We start from the raw sequence: 16,793 nt of genomic DNA on the forward strand, positions 1-16,793 counted from the left end.
TCTTGAATAATTCCAGGGAATAAAGACGAAAAGGAATCCCAACTCGATTTCCTTTCTAGAAATTTAGAATGAATCAAAGTGGAGGCTTAAAAAGGAAGGCAATCAGAATATTTCAATTTTCAAAGTCTTTAACACACGAGTGGTTTGGTGGCTTCATCTGCAGATGACAATGATACTGCTGTCAATGCCGACACCAGTCAACATTCAAGGAGAAAATTTGATAAATTTCTCTAATTTCATATTTCTTTCATGCCAAACAAAGGAAAATTGGATAATAGTTTTGGTTACATAGCTAACAGATAATGGAATTCGAAGTCATACGGTATTTTCCCAACAGTGATGGATTTGTTGCCATTGTTATGGCTCCTGAAGCATTCCACCATTGATTTCCTTAGTGAGCCAGACGTAGGTAATTGCTGGCATACCCACTGGACCATTGAGTTTATATCCATTGCAAAATCAAACATGTTTCTAAGCAGAAGCTCAGGAAATGCAATCTTTTTTGTGTTGGTCGCCACAACTGAAGCTTGCAGGTACTCTAGTTTTGATTTCTCCAGGCCAGTTGCAACTCCAACAGCCGTGTATATTCTCACCTGTCAAGGTAATTTATTCAGAGTAGATTTTCCATGGCAGAGCTCCAAGCTTGATTAGCTAAACTTACTGCTGGCGAAGATCGAGTTCCACAGCACAGAACAATTTGATATTTGGATCCATTAACTCAAGTCCGTGAAGTTTCCGGACGATGGCCTCTTGATCTTCCTTGTCACCCTTTAGAGAAATCATGTTTTAGGATAACATGGGCGAAGCTCTAAAACCAGAAGCAAAACATTAACTCTGTTTAGCATTGGGACAGTAAAAATGTACCTCTTTTATGTTTGAAGGTGCTGGTATCCCCAGAATATAGTGCTCCATTGCTTGAGCACTTATTGTATTGCCCCCAACGTTGAAAGTTGCCTGAATTCGATGTGATATTGTTGTTTTGCCAAGATTAAGCTAAAATCTGATATCCATGGACTTTCAAATTCCATAAAGAACCAATCAGGAAACTAATTCTGAATGTAACTTGTTCATCAGTGCCAAAAATTTTTCGGGAGTATTAGGCACGCCATATTGGAGATATCCCCTTAATGGTAAAAGCAATAGATATATAATGAAGGGTTTACGTAAAAAGAAAAAAAAAAAGAAAGAAACCAACAGAACGTGTAATGCGATCCTCAATCATGATATGTGCCCTAGCTAACTCATATAAGCTTTGGATAGTGTAAGATTAAGCAAAAACCAAGCAAAGACCTCTCTCAAGATGAATAAACAAAATGAAAAATATAGCTTCTTTTCCATGCTATACATGCCTGATACAGGCATTGTATATGTTGATCCAGAATGCTAATTTCTGCTGATAAGTCGACGCTGTCAGATCCGCCTTCTGGAGATTGCTCATTAAGACCCTGCAGATGGAAACACAGGAAATATCAGAATTTATCTATTCTTTGATTCTCTTGCTTTCTGGGGATATAAACAAGATTCTGAAAATTCTGTATGAAAATTCACTGGACAGATATTTCCTGTTCGTGCTTGTAAGCAATTCAGCATACCTTAGCTTTTGAAGTAAAGGAATAGAACTTGAACTCGAAATGCACTTTGGGTCCATAGAGCTTGATGTGATCAGGTTTTAGCAAAGCCTACACCTCTTGGAATAGATTCTTCATTCTTCCTTATCGAAGATACCATACGGGTCTCGTTGCCTTGATTCCTTCCGTAACGCAAGACTCGTCTTTGGATTCAGGTGTTTTCTACCCTAAAGCTTCTTGAGCTTAAGAGAGTGTTCATAGACCTGGTAATAGTGCCTGACTTCTCCAGTTCCATTGCTTTTGATGTTCTGAGTAGCCTGACGAATATGAAGTTTAAACACTTCATGATATTCTCAGATAGCTTGCTCGGATGCCAATTCTGGCTGTTCTCTTCTGAAAGAAGTGTACTAGGTAAAGATTTTGGCTAGAGGTCCCATTTGGACTTTGGAATACTTTCCCTTGGCTGAAAAAAAAAAAAAAGCTCAGTATACACAGGCAAACTCAATCAGAATCTTCCTTAACATTAAAATCAATTTCCATATTAGCAGAATCTAAGGGGACAAAATAACCGGGCCTTACCTTGGGTGATGGATGTCGAGGGTCTCACGATGGTGAGGAAACCTACAACAAACCACTTTTCCTTGGAATCCTCTCTTAAAATTTAACCTCCCCTTGGTACTGGTTTTCTTTCTGATCAGAAACTACCCGTGAGTTTCCCGTCCTCATTCGGAATCCATAAATGATCAATTTATTGCAGAGTTACGCTCAGACATTTATTGAGACCCATCACCTATATATGGATGTCTGTCTGTTTAGTCACGGCTCATATCTTGTATCTGGAGTTACAAGATAAACCAAATGAAGGAGCAGGCAATGAAAAGAACAAATTGAAACAAGAATAGCCAAAAGTCAGGCCCCAAAAGAAAAATGAAAGAGAATAAAGACGGCTTAAGTAGTTGAATAAAAGTTATACTATGCACCCGCGCTTTATTTTTCCACATTCAATAAGCATAAAATATAGATCTATACCAAAACAATGAAACAGGCATTCCAGAAGCCAAACTTACAATCTCCAAGGATATGTTATTAACTGACAAGTCACCTTGGCTGGCCATGAAATATGATATAATAATTATACAAAAAATATGATATAATAATTATACAAAAAAATATATAAAAACATATAAAAAAAAATTTAAAATTTTATAAAAATAATATATGAATTTTAAAAAAAGGTCTTATTTGATCAATATAAATCATAATACAATAATTTTTATATTTTATATGAATAAACATAATATAAGAATATAAATTATCAAATTTATTTAATAGTAAAAGCTTGATGTTAAAGTTGAAGTTCTAAGTTTTAACTAATTGTTGGCTCAAGATTTTGTTTGTTCTGCAGAAAATAAGACAATAATTTTTGAAAAATAATTTTTAAAAAATATTTATATTTTTTGAATTAAAAGAGATTTTTTATTATTTGAATGAATTAATTAAAAATATTTTTCGTTGTTTAGTTATTTTTTGAAAACTTTGTTTATTTAATAATATTAATATAACTATTAAAATATTAAAAATGATTTATTATTAAATATATATTAAAATTATTTATTAATAAAATTATTAATATTAAAAAATAATTATATTTTAATAATATTTAATATTAAAATTTTATGTTAATATAAAAAATACTTAAAATAAAACTATTTGTTATTCTTTGTTTTATTTATTAATATATGATTTATTAGTATAATATTATTTATTTATTAATATAATGTTATAATATTTATTTATAATTATATTCATTAATATATTATTTATAAATATAATATTATTTATAAGTAAAATTATATTAAAAAATATTGATAAATAATTTTATTCGTAGAAAGCTATTTTTTGAAAAATATATATTTTTTAAACTCATAAGATAAATTTAAAAAAATGATCTCATTTTTTATTAATTAATAAATACTTTTTTATTAATCAACTAATTTTCTTTCAAATAAATACTTAAAAATATAAATATTAATTTTAAAAAGTCATTTTTCGGAAAACAGATCGGATTTATTCCCGTAAAGAAAACTATTTTTTGTTTATTTTCAGTAAAAAATGAATTAGAGAAAAGAAAAAATTCCTTTTGACACGTGGGTTATGCCTATGGCTTGGCGAGTGGCGACTCCTTAAAGTCCTAAAACCCAAACAAAACCCTCACAACCTTGCCGCCCCGGCCCTTGTCTCCTCTCTGCATCGTCACTTCTCACTTTCCACGGCGAAGTGTGAGCAAGTTCGCTTGGAATCGAACTCCCAACAAAAACCTAAAGTGTTTCCCTTGCCTATTTCTGTTCTAAGATGTTATCTCGTTGTTTTCGCTCCATTTCAATTGTTCCAAGAAACTTCATTCCCATCACTCTGTCTCATTACATATCCAAACCTCAAAACAACATTCCTTTTCATAGAATCAAAGCAAGTTTGAGTTCTGTCTCAACTCTAACATGTATAAGACCAAACACTGTAACTTTTCAAGGTAACCCATTTTCTATTTTATACTAAATATTACTGTGTGTGTGTATATATATATATATATATATATATATATATTTCCCATTGATAATGAGTGAATAATTAGCAAAAAAAAAAAAAAGATGATGAATAGCTTGGTAATTGATGTAGTAAGTTGTTTTTCCTTTAGATAAAATAAGGAAAAACTCCCATTTTTCACTTGGTATTTCTTTTAGTTGCCTGTTTAAGGCAAGAGCATGGATAAGGGAACTTTACTGTGACAGAATTCTATATGTTATGTGTGAAACCATTTATGGGATATTTCAAGCAAGGGTCTTATAGGTTCTGTTCACTTGGTATTCTTGCGAATTATATTCAAAGACATAATGAATTTCAGTAAAATTGCCTTGGAACTAGTTAGAATAAGGTTTGGCTTCTTCATTGCAGTGAGATCTATAGCAACTGTTGTTGATTCAGTTGCTGGGTTTGGTGAGATGGTCGTTGGGCCACAGCGGAAGTATTACTTCCTAGGTGGGAAAGGAGGTGTTGGGAAAACAAGCTGTGCTGCTTCTCTTGCTGTAAAATTTGCACATCATGGGCACCCAACCATTGTGATATCAACTGATCCTGCTCATTCCTTAAGTGATTCTTTTGCCCAGGTATTGAAATATGCTTTGCATTTTAACTCTCAAGTGAAAATGTTCAATATGTTTCTGATTTCTGAATTTATTTATTGATGAAAGTTACTTTAAGGGATCACTTCTTTGATGATGTGCTTTGTTCATTATCTCAAGGATTTGACAGGAGGGGTTCTTGTTCCTGTTGAAGGATTGAATTCTCCTTTGTTTGCTCTTGAGGTACATGATTTAATTTTGATTTTCTTATGGTTGATTTTTTCCACTTTACCTTATTATTTGATGCATATTTTTAAACCTTAGCAACATGGCAGATAGACCCTGAGAGAGCTAAGGAGGATTTCCGTTCTGCAAGTCAAAAGAATGGCGGGAGTGCTGTCAAAGATTTTATGAATAACATGGGCCTTGGAATGCTTGCTAATCAGGTGGATATAAGTGCTGCATTTATCCTGTATAAAAGTTGCTAAGGACTATCTTTCCATTACATATAGAACCTCTGACTATCATTCTATTTATTATCATTATAATGGAAGAAGTATTTGTTAAACCTTCTTTTATGTCTTGCATGAGTGGTTCTGAAAGTTTGAGTAGCTACTAGCTAGTGAACATAGTACTGGTCAATGACATGGTAGAGTAGTGCCTTGCTGCTGATTTTATTTATAGTTTTTGCTTATAGTTTCTCTACTTTAACTAGGATTCTGATAGGGGAGTTTGTTTTGATTACTGAAATAGATTAAAGAAAAAAGAAATATATCTTTTTTGCTTCCATATGAAGCACGTATAAGAAGGAAGAGCAATAGTAAAACATTTCTTAGCTCTGTGGGCTGCATTCTGCCCTACATTAGGAGCTCCTTGCACCTATTTCTTACCCAATCTCCCTACGAAAAGTTTCGTTGGTACTCTAGCAATTTTTTCTAAATTTTGTTTAATTTTTTTTCTTTGTTTCTTATATTTGACACTTTTTGTTAATCATTTATAGTTAGGGGAACTGAAACTAGGAGAGCTGTTGGATACCCCTCCACCTGGTTTAGATGAAGCTATTGCAATTTCAAAGGCATGTATATTCCTTGATCCATTTCAAATTAACTTGTACCCTTTGTTATAATTTATTTTCCTTCATTTGAGACTGTTTGTTATCCTAACCCTGCCGTTGCTTTGTAGGTTATGCAATTTGTTGAATCACCACAGTATAGTATGTTTAGCCGGATAGTGTTTGATACTGCACCCACGGTCAGTGGACACTAAATTGCTTTCAAACTTTAGCATATTGAACTGCTTTTGAAGTTAGTAAATAGTCATATTTTTTATTAAATATTTTACAGGGCCATACACTTCGGCTTTTGTCCCTTCCTGACTTTTTGGACGCATCCATTGGCAAAGTTATGAAGGTATGGAATGAAACATTTGTTTGAACTGGAAGAACTGGAAGCAGATCAGTTCATCTGTTCACTTTGTTCGAATTTATGTGTAATGTAAAGAACCTCGTAGATATAACAAGTGTCTGATCTGTTTTACTTTTGTTTCTCATTGTGGATAACCTTTTCCTGTTTCTGTTTCTACTCTTTCATATTGATTGAAATTGTGTTTTTGAGGAATCCAGCTCAAGCAGAAGTTAGCTTCAGCAACCTCAGCCATCAAATCTGTTCTTGGGAAAGCAGAAGAACAACAGGATGTGGTAAGTACAAATGTTTCTTTGGAAGGTTTTAGTCCTTGTTTAAATTCTAACCATGCTGTCTTGGAATATTGTAGCCTGACAAACTAGAGCAACTGAGGAAGAGGATGACAAAAGTGCGAGACCTTTTCCGGGATTCCAATACCACTGAGTTTGTTATAGTAACCATACCATCGGTAACACCCTGTTCTCCTTTTGTCGACATGATGTAACTTTTTATGTCTTGAAATACCTTTCTCAGTCTTGAATGATCAATCAAGTATGCTTCTGGTCCTTTGGAGACAACTAAGTTCGCTTTTGATTTAAGAATAAAAATTTCTGCTTAGTTTGTTGAGAAGATACTGTACTTGTAACTTGTAGCAGTGCATTATTTGTTGCATTATTGTCCAAAACACATGCGTTGCCTCTATGTTGGCTGGCTTATCAAACAAAAGCGACTAGAATGAGGAGACGTGCATGTGCTGGCCTGTTGGGAAGCAATTAGAAGAGGCCAAACTATAATTTTTAACTGCTTCAATGTATTAATTCATCTGTAATTGATATTTGAAATTACACTTTGAAGGTAATGGCAATAAATGAGTCATCGAGGCTGCACGCCTCTTTGAGGAAGGAACATGTTCCTGTTCAGAGGCTTATTGTTAATCAGATTTTACCTCCGTCCACATCGGATTGCAAGTTTTGCACTACGAAAAGGAAGGTAAATCTATTCTTCTCTTCTGCCAACTTAGCAGCAAGCATCCGATAACTGTATAAGCATAGCTTCAATCTGTTTGTGAATGATGCAGGACCAAATGCGTGCCATTGATATGATTAAGAATGATCCAGAACTTGCTAATTTGAAGATAATTCAGGCACCATTAGTTGATTTAGAGATAAGAGGTATTCCAGCTCTTAAGTATATGGGAAATATGGTTTGGACATGATTTTTTGCATAATTATGAAATGATGTATTTGTAGAAGATACTTCTCTTTCGTTATTATTATTTTTTATTTCAAATCCTATGTTTGAGCTCACAAAGTGACATCTACATAATGTCAATTGTTTTGTTTTATTATTATTATTGATCAGTTTCTTTTCAAGAAATTAACTTTTTTTTTTTTTCTTTTGGGCTGATTTTCAGACTTTTTTCATTTATTTCGTCAATCAATTTATAAAATTTGTTTTTATTAGCTTAACGTATGCACATCTATTACGTGGACGAAATTTAAAATTTCATTATTATTTACATAAGAAATTAAAAAATTATAGTTAAAATCAACTTTAGAAAAGAAAATGTCAAAATTTTTTTAATAAAAACACACAAATTTTATAATGAAAAGTAAATTAGATTTATTTTTGAAAGAAAGTAAATCATTATATTTATATATATTTTTATTACATAATTTCATCTTTTTTATAAAATCAACTCAAATTTTAAATATAGCATATATGTCTAATGACTTATTTATTTAATAATTGAGATATCTAATGATTTATTAAATTTTTAACTAAAGCAACGTAAAGAGTAATTTAAAGTAGTAACTTGTAAAGTTTATTTTGCCGCATATCGACTGTGCATTGATGTTTTGGCAAAATGCTATCATATTAAGTATAAAATAATTTAATAAAATAAAGGAAAAAATTAAACCTAATTTTTTAATATTAGTATAATATTCTTCCATCATATAGAGAATTAATAAATAGGTTCAAAACCAAAATTAAATATTAATAAACAAAATAATTTTAAAACCAAAATCATGCTGTCAGCTGTTCTCGGTGTTGCTTTGAAAAGGAGACAAAAGACCAAAAAAAAAAAATGGTTTCAAGCTTTTTTTTGGAGATGCTTCTTTTTTTTTATATATATAATTAACAAAGAAAAGGATTTAAGAGATATTTCAAAAAAGAGTTTTAAGTGTCACTTTCGAATTATAAATAAAATAAAGAAAAAATTAAGGTAATTGGAGAAAGAGGAGATGGTAAACATGCCATAACCGTCAAGTAACGTTGACTGTCAGTCTCTTTCTCGTAACTGTCTCTTATTAACTGACAGAAGCAAAGCACGGTACAAAACCTCGTGACGTCCGTCACGACCTTTTCTTTTTTCTTTTTATTTTTTCTCAATTTCTTCCATTTTTAACTATACATTTTCTATTCAAATAAAACTGTTTCCTTCACTCCACTCCTCATTTCTGCGGCGTCTCGACCCCGCATTTCTTTCTTAATAATTTTTACTAATATTCTTATGGATATTTATCTTAATTAATTTCCTTCTAATATTATTCTGCTCCTCTGGTATGTTGGAAATCATTCTCTTTTTTCTTTTTCTTTTTTTAAAGAATGAGAGTCTGCTTGCCATTAATCGACAATTTGGGTTTTCTAATCTGAACTTTTTGCTGTTAATCCATTGGTTATCTTGATGCCATTGGGACTTTACTTGATCTCTTTTGGGGTAAAATCTTGCTGATCTGTTTGATTTTTTTGGCTGCAAATCCATTAGTTAAAACTAAAAGAAAGTAAAAATATTTAGTTATTATTGAATCTGGGTTTTGCATTTTGTTGCTAACTAACTAAACTTCATTATCTATTTTTTGTTCTATGATTGGTCATTTCAGGAGGAAGCACAATTTGGGGTTAAGAGATTTTATCTACATTTGAAAAAATGATTACATATGAGCAAGAGCATGATTTTGTTAACTGGGGTTTGCAACTATTTAATAGTGACCCTTATGCTAATTGTGGATATGGCGGCGTGCTAACTCAAGAAGATGGGGAGTATTACCCTGGATATTATTTCAAGGAGGATCATTACGACGCTGGAGGATGTTGCGACGTAGAAAATGATGAGGCTATTGCTCGTACTCTTCAACTTCAAGAACTGTCACAACTTGCAGTTGTGGGATCTCCAAACCAAGGGGAGGAAGAAGAAGAAGCGGAGGAGGAAAAAGAACTGCAATTGCAAATGTCTGGCTATCCACAAGATTGTACCAATCAGTCTGTTGGGGACTTCGGTTCTGGTATAAGCAAAATTCTTAATTTACAGTTCAATATTTGAAGTTGCTGATATGTCTTTAATGTGGCATTGCTGTGTTTATATTTTGTGATTTGCAGGGCAGGATTGTGGTAAAGAAGAGCAAGATGATACAGCACCTTCCAGTTCATGTTCTAGCCCTGAAGAAAAGTTGTTATGCGTGGAGGATTGGTCATATTCGTTGGAGCTAACAGATGAGTATGCTCTTGATGGTGAAGTGGGGAAAAAGCTGAATCAAATGGTTCCTGTTCCTGTAAGTGTTACTATTAGCTTTAGATTCTTGATTATGACATTTCAATTAGAGCTGTAGTTTATGCCTCTAGTTTTCTTTCTGATTGTGTGTAGCATGTTCCAAGAATCAATGGTGAAATACCCTCGGTTGATGAAGCAACTTTAGATCATCAAAGGCTACTGGAAAGGTTTGCTTTCTTTGTTTCCTGAAACTGAAACTTACTGTGAATTTTTTATCTTCTTTTTTTTTTTTTTTTTTTGCTTTTTTCTTTTTGTCATAAGATTTTTTTCCAGCTATTTTTGTGGTTCTGTTGCTTTTTTCATATTCCCCTTTGGTTGACCTATTTTTTTTAATATATGATTCTGGAAATTCTTTTGCCATAACAGATTGCAGGTCTATAATTTGGTGGAGCTTAAAGTTGAAGGAGATGGTAATTGTCAGGTTAGATTTCAAAGCTTAAAGCATAAAATTTAAAATGTTAATGTGCAGTGGTTTTAAGAGTAAATGTGTAATGTCTTATATTATGAAGTCTCTGTATAAGATTGATGAGGCTTCCAAGGAGTTTAATGTTGTGACAGAATAATGCATGTTTAGCAAATAACATATAACAGATGGTAAAGTATATGATGTCTGTTTTCTGTTTGTTTCTGTCACATTTAGTCCATACCTTCTTTCCCTGGCATGATGTAGTCATACTTATTGTAAGTACACTTGTATGATCTCATGTGGTTTGAAGCTGGCATGGATATCAACCAAAAAAGATCTAGCATGCGGACAAATGTTTTTGAGACATATAGCATCAATATAATGGAACTTTTACTGTGTCTAAACTGTCATTACACATACTTAGGTTTCACTTGTCCATATACAGCATGGATGTTTGTTGATGTTGGTTCCCTCTTAACATGAACTTTTAGGATCTTGAGTCCCACTGCTGGTAAAACTTTTGAGTGTTGCTATTAACTTTAAATCTCATTCCTGCTTTGATGCTTTTTAATTCTTGATCGGTTTTCTTTTTTTGCTCCTTACATAGTTCCCAGTCATGGAAGCTCACTAATTGTTACTGCAGTGCTTAATGCAAATTACATACCTGATGTGTCATTAATTTCATGATGTTGCCAGTTCCGTGCTCTATCTGATCAATTGTATCTAACTCCTGAAAATCATGAAGTTGTGAGAAAGCAAGTTGTAAATCAGGTTGGCCTTTCACTTACGATAATAAAGTTTGGCTTTTTAGTTTGTTGAGCTTGTGTTATGGTCTTTCATTGAAATCATCGTGCATTGCACATAAATTTTGATGTTAACATTTATTGTCTTGCAATATCTTGCACAATCAGCTTAAGTTTTATCCAGATATGTATGAGGGGTATGTTCCCATGGCATATGGTGACTATCTGGAGAAGATGTCCAAGTATTTTTCTACTCCTCCTTGACTTAACCATTCTTTCTTTTTGATACTTCTTGACCTTTCTTTTTAATATTGTGTATGCTTATAGGAGTGGTGAATGGGGTGATCATGTCACTTTGCAGGCTGCTGCAGATTTGGTATGCTCCAGCTATGTTGATTTTGTTTTCTCTTGTTTGTGATAGATTCTACATTTCCTCACCCCCCCCCCCCTCCTAAAATTTGGTTAAATTGTTTAATTTGTCTAACCTGCATTTCATATTTCTGTTGTCAATCATCCATCTAGTTTATCCTGCAAACCACTATGAATTTAGACGTTTGTAAGATAGGTGTTGCCAATTTCTATGTGCACTGCTTTGTAGTGTACAATCATTGTTTTAATAAGAAAAAATAGTATTGGTTATTGCAATCTTAAAATATTTAATGATGCAAAAAATGGCTGTCTAATGTATATGTATGCTAATTGCTTGTTGCAGTATGGTGTTAAAATATTTGTCATAACATCTTTCAAGGACACTTGCTACATCGAGATTCTTCCAAATGTCCAAAGGTCAAAAGGAGGTACAATTACTATTGCTTTTGCTTCCGTTAGTTTCTTTCATAGAATCTATGAATAAATTCTTTGTGCTGGACTATCATTGAAATTCTGATTGCAATTAAGATATTGAATGTCATTTAAAAATTTCCTCCTAGCATTTGGTCATCTATTAATATATATCAGTAGTAGCTGTCATTTTGTCATATAGTTTGACCATTTAGGTTATGTTGGTTACTTGATCAGATATCATCTCCATTCTAGATTTACTATTCTTTCTTTTTACGTAGTGGTTTTCTAATGAACAAAGATACACTACAACTAAACCATTTTGATGTTCGGTGGAAATTTTACATTAAATTAATTGGTTGGATCTGTTTTCTGCAGTTATTTTTTTGAGCTTTTGGGCAGAGGTGCACTACAACTCAATATACCCATTTGGAGGTAAATATCCGCCCTTGGAATTATTTCTTATGTATACATTTTTTCTGAAGAATATTGGAAGTGCATTGGTTTATTGTATTGAATGCAGCTAAGACTGTGCTATAAATTCTAAGGCTGCTTCAGATTTAGGTCATGCTGACCTTTTTTACTTACTGGTGGTGAATTTGGGTTGGCCAGTTATTTTTCTATCTCTAAAACATTTTCAGTCAGTATTTGATGGAAAGATTACCCTGTGTATGTCTTAAATTGTCCAAGTTTTGAAAATCAATAACTTGCTTAGAGACATGGAATTATATTCCATATGCTCTGTTTAGGCGTCATAATTGCCATGCTTTGAACTCTTTCTAGCTAAGAGATTCCATATAGTAGTTCTGGAAACTGGATCACTCAAATAGAGTTTTCGTTAGTGCTTCTTTCAATTGAGTGGTGAAGCGCAGTTTCTATTGCACCTCAGATGCACTGACGATGGCTGTCATTGTATTTAGATAATTTTCTGACAATTTAAGATCTTTTTAAGTTTCTGGTTTGAGGGGATGTTAGGTGCATAATATGATTTGCTAGGTGGGTTTCAGATGACAGTTCCTTCATCTGTGGATTGTTTTGTTGGATTTTGTGCATAAAGTTGCACAGTTTCGATAAGGATTCTAGTCAAGGCATATGTGCTTTTATGTTGCCTTTTAACTAAACCAAGGGTGAAGGAGCATTTCAGGAATGGAAAGGTGTATGCGGGAGGATGGAACTATTTTGGAAGCACTGAAGAAACAGTCATTTAACATATTGTGAAACTGTGAATCAGTCGTTTTTTTAAAATCTGTCTGTATGTTGTTGCAAATTGATAATACATGGTTTATGTTTACCATCTTTATTCAGATGTGCCTGCATTTGGCACAAAGAAGAAGAAAAGATGGCGAATGTTTCGGAACAAGCATTTGAAGTCACCAGATGAATATCAATGAATGTGCTGACAACTTAAAGTTAAAACTACTGGGGTTTTTTTCTTTTTTTTAAATCGCTCTTGTTGCTTTTGCAAGAAGCACATCAGTTATTTACTACCATGTGCGATACAATGTTTGATTTTAAGGATAGAAAGCAAAGCAAGGTCAGAGACACCGTCTTGCTTCAATGCTCCACTTGATTGTAAATTTCTTGGATACAAATCCATCCTCGTTAATTTTTCAAATAAAAAAATATTTTCCTTTATGTTAGACTTGCATGCTTGTAGATTCTTTTTCATATGTTATTATGTATATAAATATAAGATAATAAATATATTATTGTAAATATATCTTGAGGTCGAGCATCTTAAATCTATCTTGGACCTGACCCAACAGTTAAAGTGGGCTGGAACTGGCTGTCTTAGGATGGGCCGGAACCGTAGGATACTGAATATTAATCTTTTTGTCATCCTAATTACAGGTAAGGGCAGTATGGAACAAAACAAGTTTGAGTTGGCAAATTTAGGGAAAAATGCTGGACTAAGCAGAAACCTAAAGTTTAAGAATTAAGACTAAATTGGAAAAGTCATCAGCTATTACAAGAAGATCAGACCAAAGGCGCCGATCAATTCATTGTGTTGGTTTCCTCCATTCTATTTATCTGTTTTTTATGAGGTAATTTATTTAAGAAAGATTTTATGCAACTCTTCAGTCAAAATTTTATTAAAGTCTCCTAACCATGTAAGAATGGTCCACCATATTCCATCCCAAATCCAATACAGAAGAGATTTAATTAATTTATTAACTGTTTTTTTTAATATTTTTCACTATCTATTTAATTGGAACTCATATCTAAAATATATTCGATGAACATAGATATAAAAGTTCCAATAAACAAAAATACAAAAATTTTATGTTTGAAATATATTAAAAAAAAAAACGTATTCTGTCAAATACGTATTTATATCCAACACTCATTTACAATCCGAATAACTGAGGGATTAATTTAGGTTCAATACGCATGCCCATGAAGAACTCCAAACTAGAGCAATTCATTAATGGCTAGGTAGATTGAAAGCCATAAACTAGAGCCATTCTTTGAAAAATAAAATTTAAAACCAGTTTTTTTTGGGTACATTCAAAACCAATTCTTTGAATTGCTACACATAAACTTAAAATCCGATCACATATATATATATATATATATATATATATATATTACCTAATGAAAAAAGGGCAAAAAAGAAGGCCAGGGAGAAACATAGTAGTCTCTAATTAATTTATTTTTATTCATCCAAAACAACATGCAACTTCTTCTCTGTTTTTACTAAATTCTCTCAAAATTTCCCTTCTTTGTCATGACATCCTGTCACCGATTGCAACAATGCAATCTCATTGGCAGAGAATTCCAATTCAAAGTTTGCAACCAAATCAAACTCAAAAGGAGGCAAAGTAGGCTCAGCCCTCGAAACCACACAGTTCTTCAGCTTATCTTTGTTGTCAGAGAAAACTTTTGCCTCAGAAAAATTCAAGGAAGGCGAATAATCCGATGAAAGCAAGGGCGACCCAGAGGAGAAAGGAACCAAACCAGTGGGGGTGGATAGAGCAGGAGTAGTATCACTAGGCAAGTTGATGCCAGTGCCAGTAGCTGCAATGATCGATGGCTCAGCTTGACGCAAGAGCCATGCTATGGTCTCACCGTCCGTCTTGTGCCCAAGTTCTCGAGTGAGCTGGAAAATCCTAGCAGCACAGACAGGCGGCAGCCTGATGCGCCTGTCTCTGCCATCAACCTTTGCATGGCGGTCTTTAGTTGTTTTGCTGCTGGAGACCAGTTTGTTTTTCGAGGTACTTGGCTTGTTTTGGGAAAAGGACCTCGGTTTTCTCGTCGAAGGATTTGACAGAGGCATCTCTAAACCCATGTTCTTCGAGGCCATTGGTTATTAGAGAGGGACTTCAGTAGGGTTTTCAGGGTTTATATAATATATGTGACTTTGTTTTCTGAGATCAGAAAGAGAATGAAAAGGCCTTTGTCTTTGAATACAGGAAAATGGAAATTTCAACTGACAAAATGTATTCTGTCGTAATTTTGTGGTACTTCGTTTACAAATGAGCTCTAAAAACATTGAGTTTCTTCTAGTAACGTGCCAATGGTGATGTAAGCCCATAAGTATATACATACATATAAATATATCTCTCTATCTCTTCCATATATACATATACGCTAATAAATTACCATTGGATTGAATTTGATTAGTAGAATCATGCCAAGTAAACCAATATATGGTTAACATATATGTACATTTAAGAGAATGTGCTGTCCTGTAAAGGTGTTTGATAATTATTTTCTTACCGTATATGGATATAATTGGGGAATGCACATGGCCATTTTTGAGTTGTGTTGAGCAGACTCTTGCTTGGTTCCAGCTGATATCCCTTCTGATTACGTATTTAAGACTAATACTCAGCCAAACATGAAAATAAATGTTTGCTTAGTTGTCATTAAAAATAATTAGCAAGTGCAGTAGTTGCTTTAGAAATCAATACTATGTATTTAATATAGAAATCGGATTAGTTCAAGTGATAAAAAGAATTTATTTTTCTTTCATTTGTTTGAATTTGAATCTATTGTGAAAAAATAATTTCACGTGAATTTGTTAAACCCGACATAAATAAATTTTTTTAAGCTGATCCAAAAAAGAAATGTATTAACCAAATCTAAACCGCTAAACAAAAAATATATAGAAAACTGAATTATGGTTTATTTCGTTGAGAAAAAAATATTAAAGTAAGGCAATCTTTGCAATGGTGAACGTGAGTTTTATAATGATCATAAATATAAAGCGAAACCCAATATATGGAATAGATTTTGATTTTAAATTAGAGGTTGATGTTAATACATTATATGGATAATCGTGTTATTGTAGAATTATAATTGTGCAAGACATATATGGTTTTAAAATTTTGCTAGGCTTTGATTAAGATTTTAATTCAGATATAATTTACTAATTATATAATAATGAACTAGCCTTATTCACGAAATATTATCACATATAATTATTGTATTATAATTAATTAATTATAATTTAAAATTATGTGAAATTTATCAAAATTTTATATAAAACTTATTATAAGTGATGCACCTTTATATAATTTTTTAATGTGATTAAAACCCACTATATGAGTTAAACATTATTTAATATTTTATTAGAAAAAAATTGAAACAAAAAAGAAAATTTATTGAACATTATAGTTATTTAAATATGAATTAGAAAAAAAAATGAATGAGTGTATCTACAATTATTTAGAAGGGAGAAAAAAATTAGGAACTACAATTTTTTTTTTTTTTTGGTCATCAAGGACTTCAATATATAATTTTAAAGTATTTAAATCCAATTTTTATTTTTTAAAAAAGATTAAGATATTCCTAAAAATATATATCTTCTATAGTACTATGTGGCTTTTGAATAATTTTAGTTGTATCACTTGACTTGTAAAACTCAATCAAAGGTTTTATTATTAGTATAGATAATTAAATTTTTAGAAATTTATATAAATAAAAGATAGCATATAACATGGCTTTTATTTCTTAGAAAACTATATGTAGTAGTATATATGTTGTTAGACGTCAAGGAATGGCCCTAATTAGCGTCGAGGGTTTCCTGTTCATTAAAAGCCATAAGGGTTTGATCATAGAATGGACGAAGATCACCTAAAGGGGCGTTTAGTACGTAGTGGAAATTAGATTGGCAAGTGATGCTTGGGAGAGGTGGTGCAAGCATGGTGTTATCTGCTTTTGCACGCCGGAATTGTAAAAGATCTACTTTGCTTAGGGATATTTAAAATTCGTTTTTAATTAA

At 32.5% G+C, this 16,793-nt stretch overlaps 3 protein-coding genes and 1 pseudogene across 5 annotated transcripts; 2 read left to right on the top strand and 2 right to left on the bottom strand.

The window, feature by feature from the left end:
* Positions 1 to 42: 42 nt before the first annotated feature.
* Positions 43 to 1,648, bottom strand: LOC111286334 (uncharacterized; annotated as a pseudogene). The gene is made up of 6 exons (XR_016342571.1): positions 1,593 to 1,648; positions 1,350 to 1,445; positions 1,196 to 1,250; positions 865 to 993; positions 662 to 768; positions 43 to 593 (listed from the first exon to the last, which is right to left on the bottom strand). The product of XR_016342571.1 is annotated as an uncharacterized LOC111286334 (transcript).
* Positions 1,649 to 3,765: 2,117 nt separating this feature from the next.
* Positions 3,766 to 7,433, top strand: LOC111285526 (ATPase GET3B-like). The gene is made up of 11 exons (XM_022875010.2): positions 3,766 to 4,095; positions 4,518 to 4,729; positions 4,865 to 4,927; positions 5,020 to 5,130; positions 5,685 to 5,759; positions 5,867 to 5,935; positions 6,028 to 6,093; positions 6,306 to 6,380; positions 6,455 to 6,553; positions 6,940 to 7,074; positions 7,163 to 7,433. Exons 1-11 carry the CDS (start codon positions 3,921 to 3,923, stop codon positions 7,298 to 7,300), a joined length of 1,218 nt encoding a protein of 405 aa, XP_022730745.2. The 5' UTR covers positions 3,766 to 3,920; the 3' UTR covers positions 7,301 to 7,433.
* A 1,079-nt stretch (positions 7,434 to 8,512) lies between these two features.
* Positions 8,513 to 13,735, top strand: LOC111285538 (OVARIAN TUMOR DOMAIN-containing deubiquitinating enzyme 12-like). Of its 2 annotated transcripts, none has more exons than XM_089761852.1 (11): positions 8,513 to 8,649; positions 8,970 to 9,371; positions 9,466 to 9,638; positions 9,731 to 9,804; positions 10,004 to 10,058; positions 10,740 to 10,814; positions 10,955 to 11,028; positions 11,114 to 11,162; positions 11,499 to 11,583; positions 11,945 to 12,001; positions 13,418 to 13,735. In XM_089761852.1, exons 2-11 carry the CDS (start codon positions 9,017 to 9,019, stop codon positions 13,504 to 13,506), a joined length of 1,086 nt encoding a protein of 361 aa, XP_089617978.1. In that variant the 5' UTR covers positions 8,513 to 8,649; positions 8,970 to 9,016; the 3' UTR covers positions 13,507 to 13,735. The 2 variants fall into 2 exon arrangements, with proteins under 2 accessions (XP_089617978.1, XP_089617979.1); XM_089761853.1 differs by lacking the exon at positions 13,418 to 13,735 and adding an exon at positions 12,872 to 13,201.
* A 402-nt stretch (positions 13,736 to 14,137) lies between these two features.
* On the bottom strand, positions 14,138 to 15,009 carry LOC111285392 (uncharacterized). Its single transcript, XM_022874820.2, has one exon. The coding sequence runs from the start codon at positions 14,868 to 14,870 to the stop codon at positions 14,274 to 14,276; it is 597 nt and encodes a 198-aa protein (XP_022730555.2). The 5' UTR covers positions 14,871 to 15,009; the 3' UTR covers positions 14,138 to 14,273.
* Positions 15,010 to 16,793: the final 1,784 nt, after the last annotated feature.

The sequence above is a fragment of the Durio zibethinus genome, chromosome 6, assembly GCF_047325235.1.
Source record: "Durio zibethinus cultivar Kanyao isolate XHJ-2024 chromosome 6, ASM4732523v1, whole genome shotgun sequence".
NCBI lineage: Eukaryota > Viridiplantae > Streptophyta > Magnoliopsida > Malvales > Malvaceae > Durio > Durio zibethinus.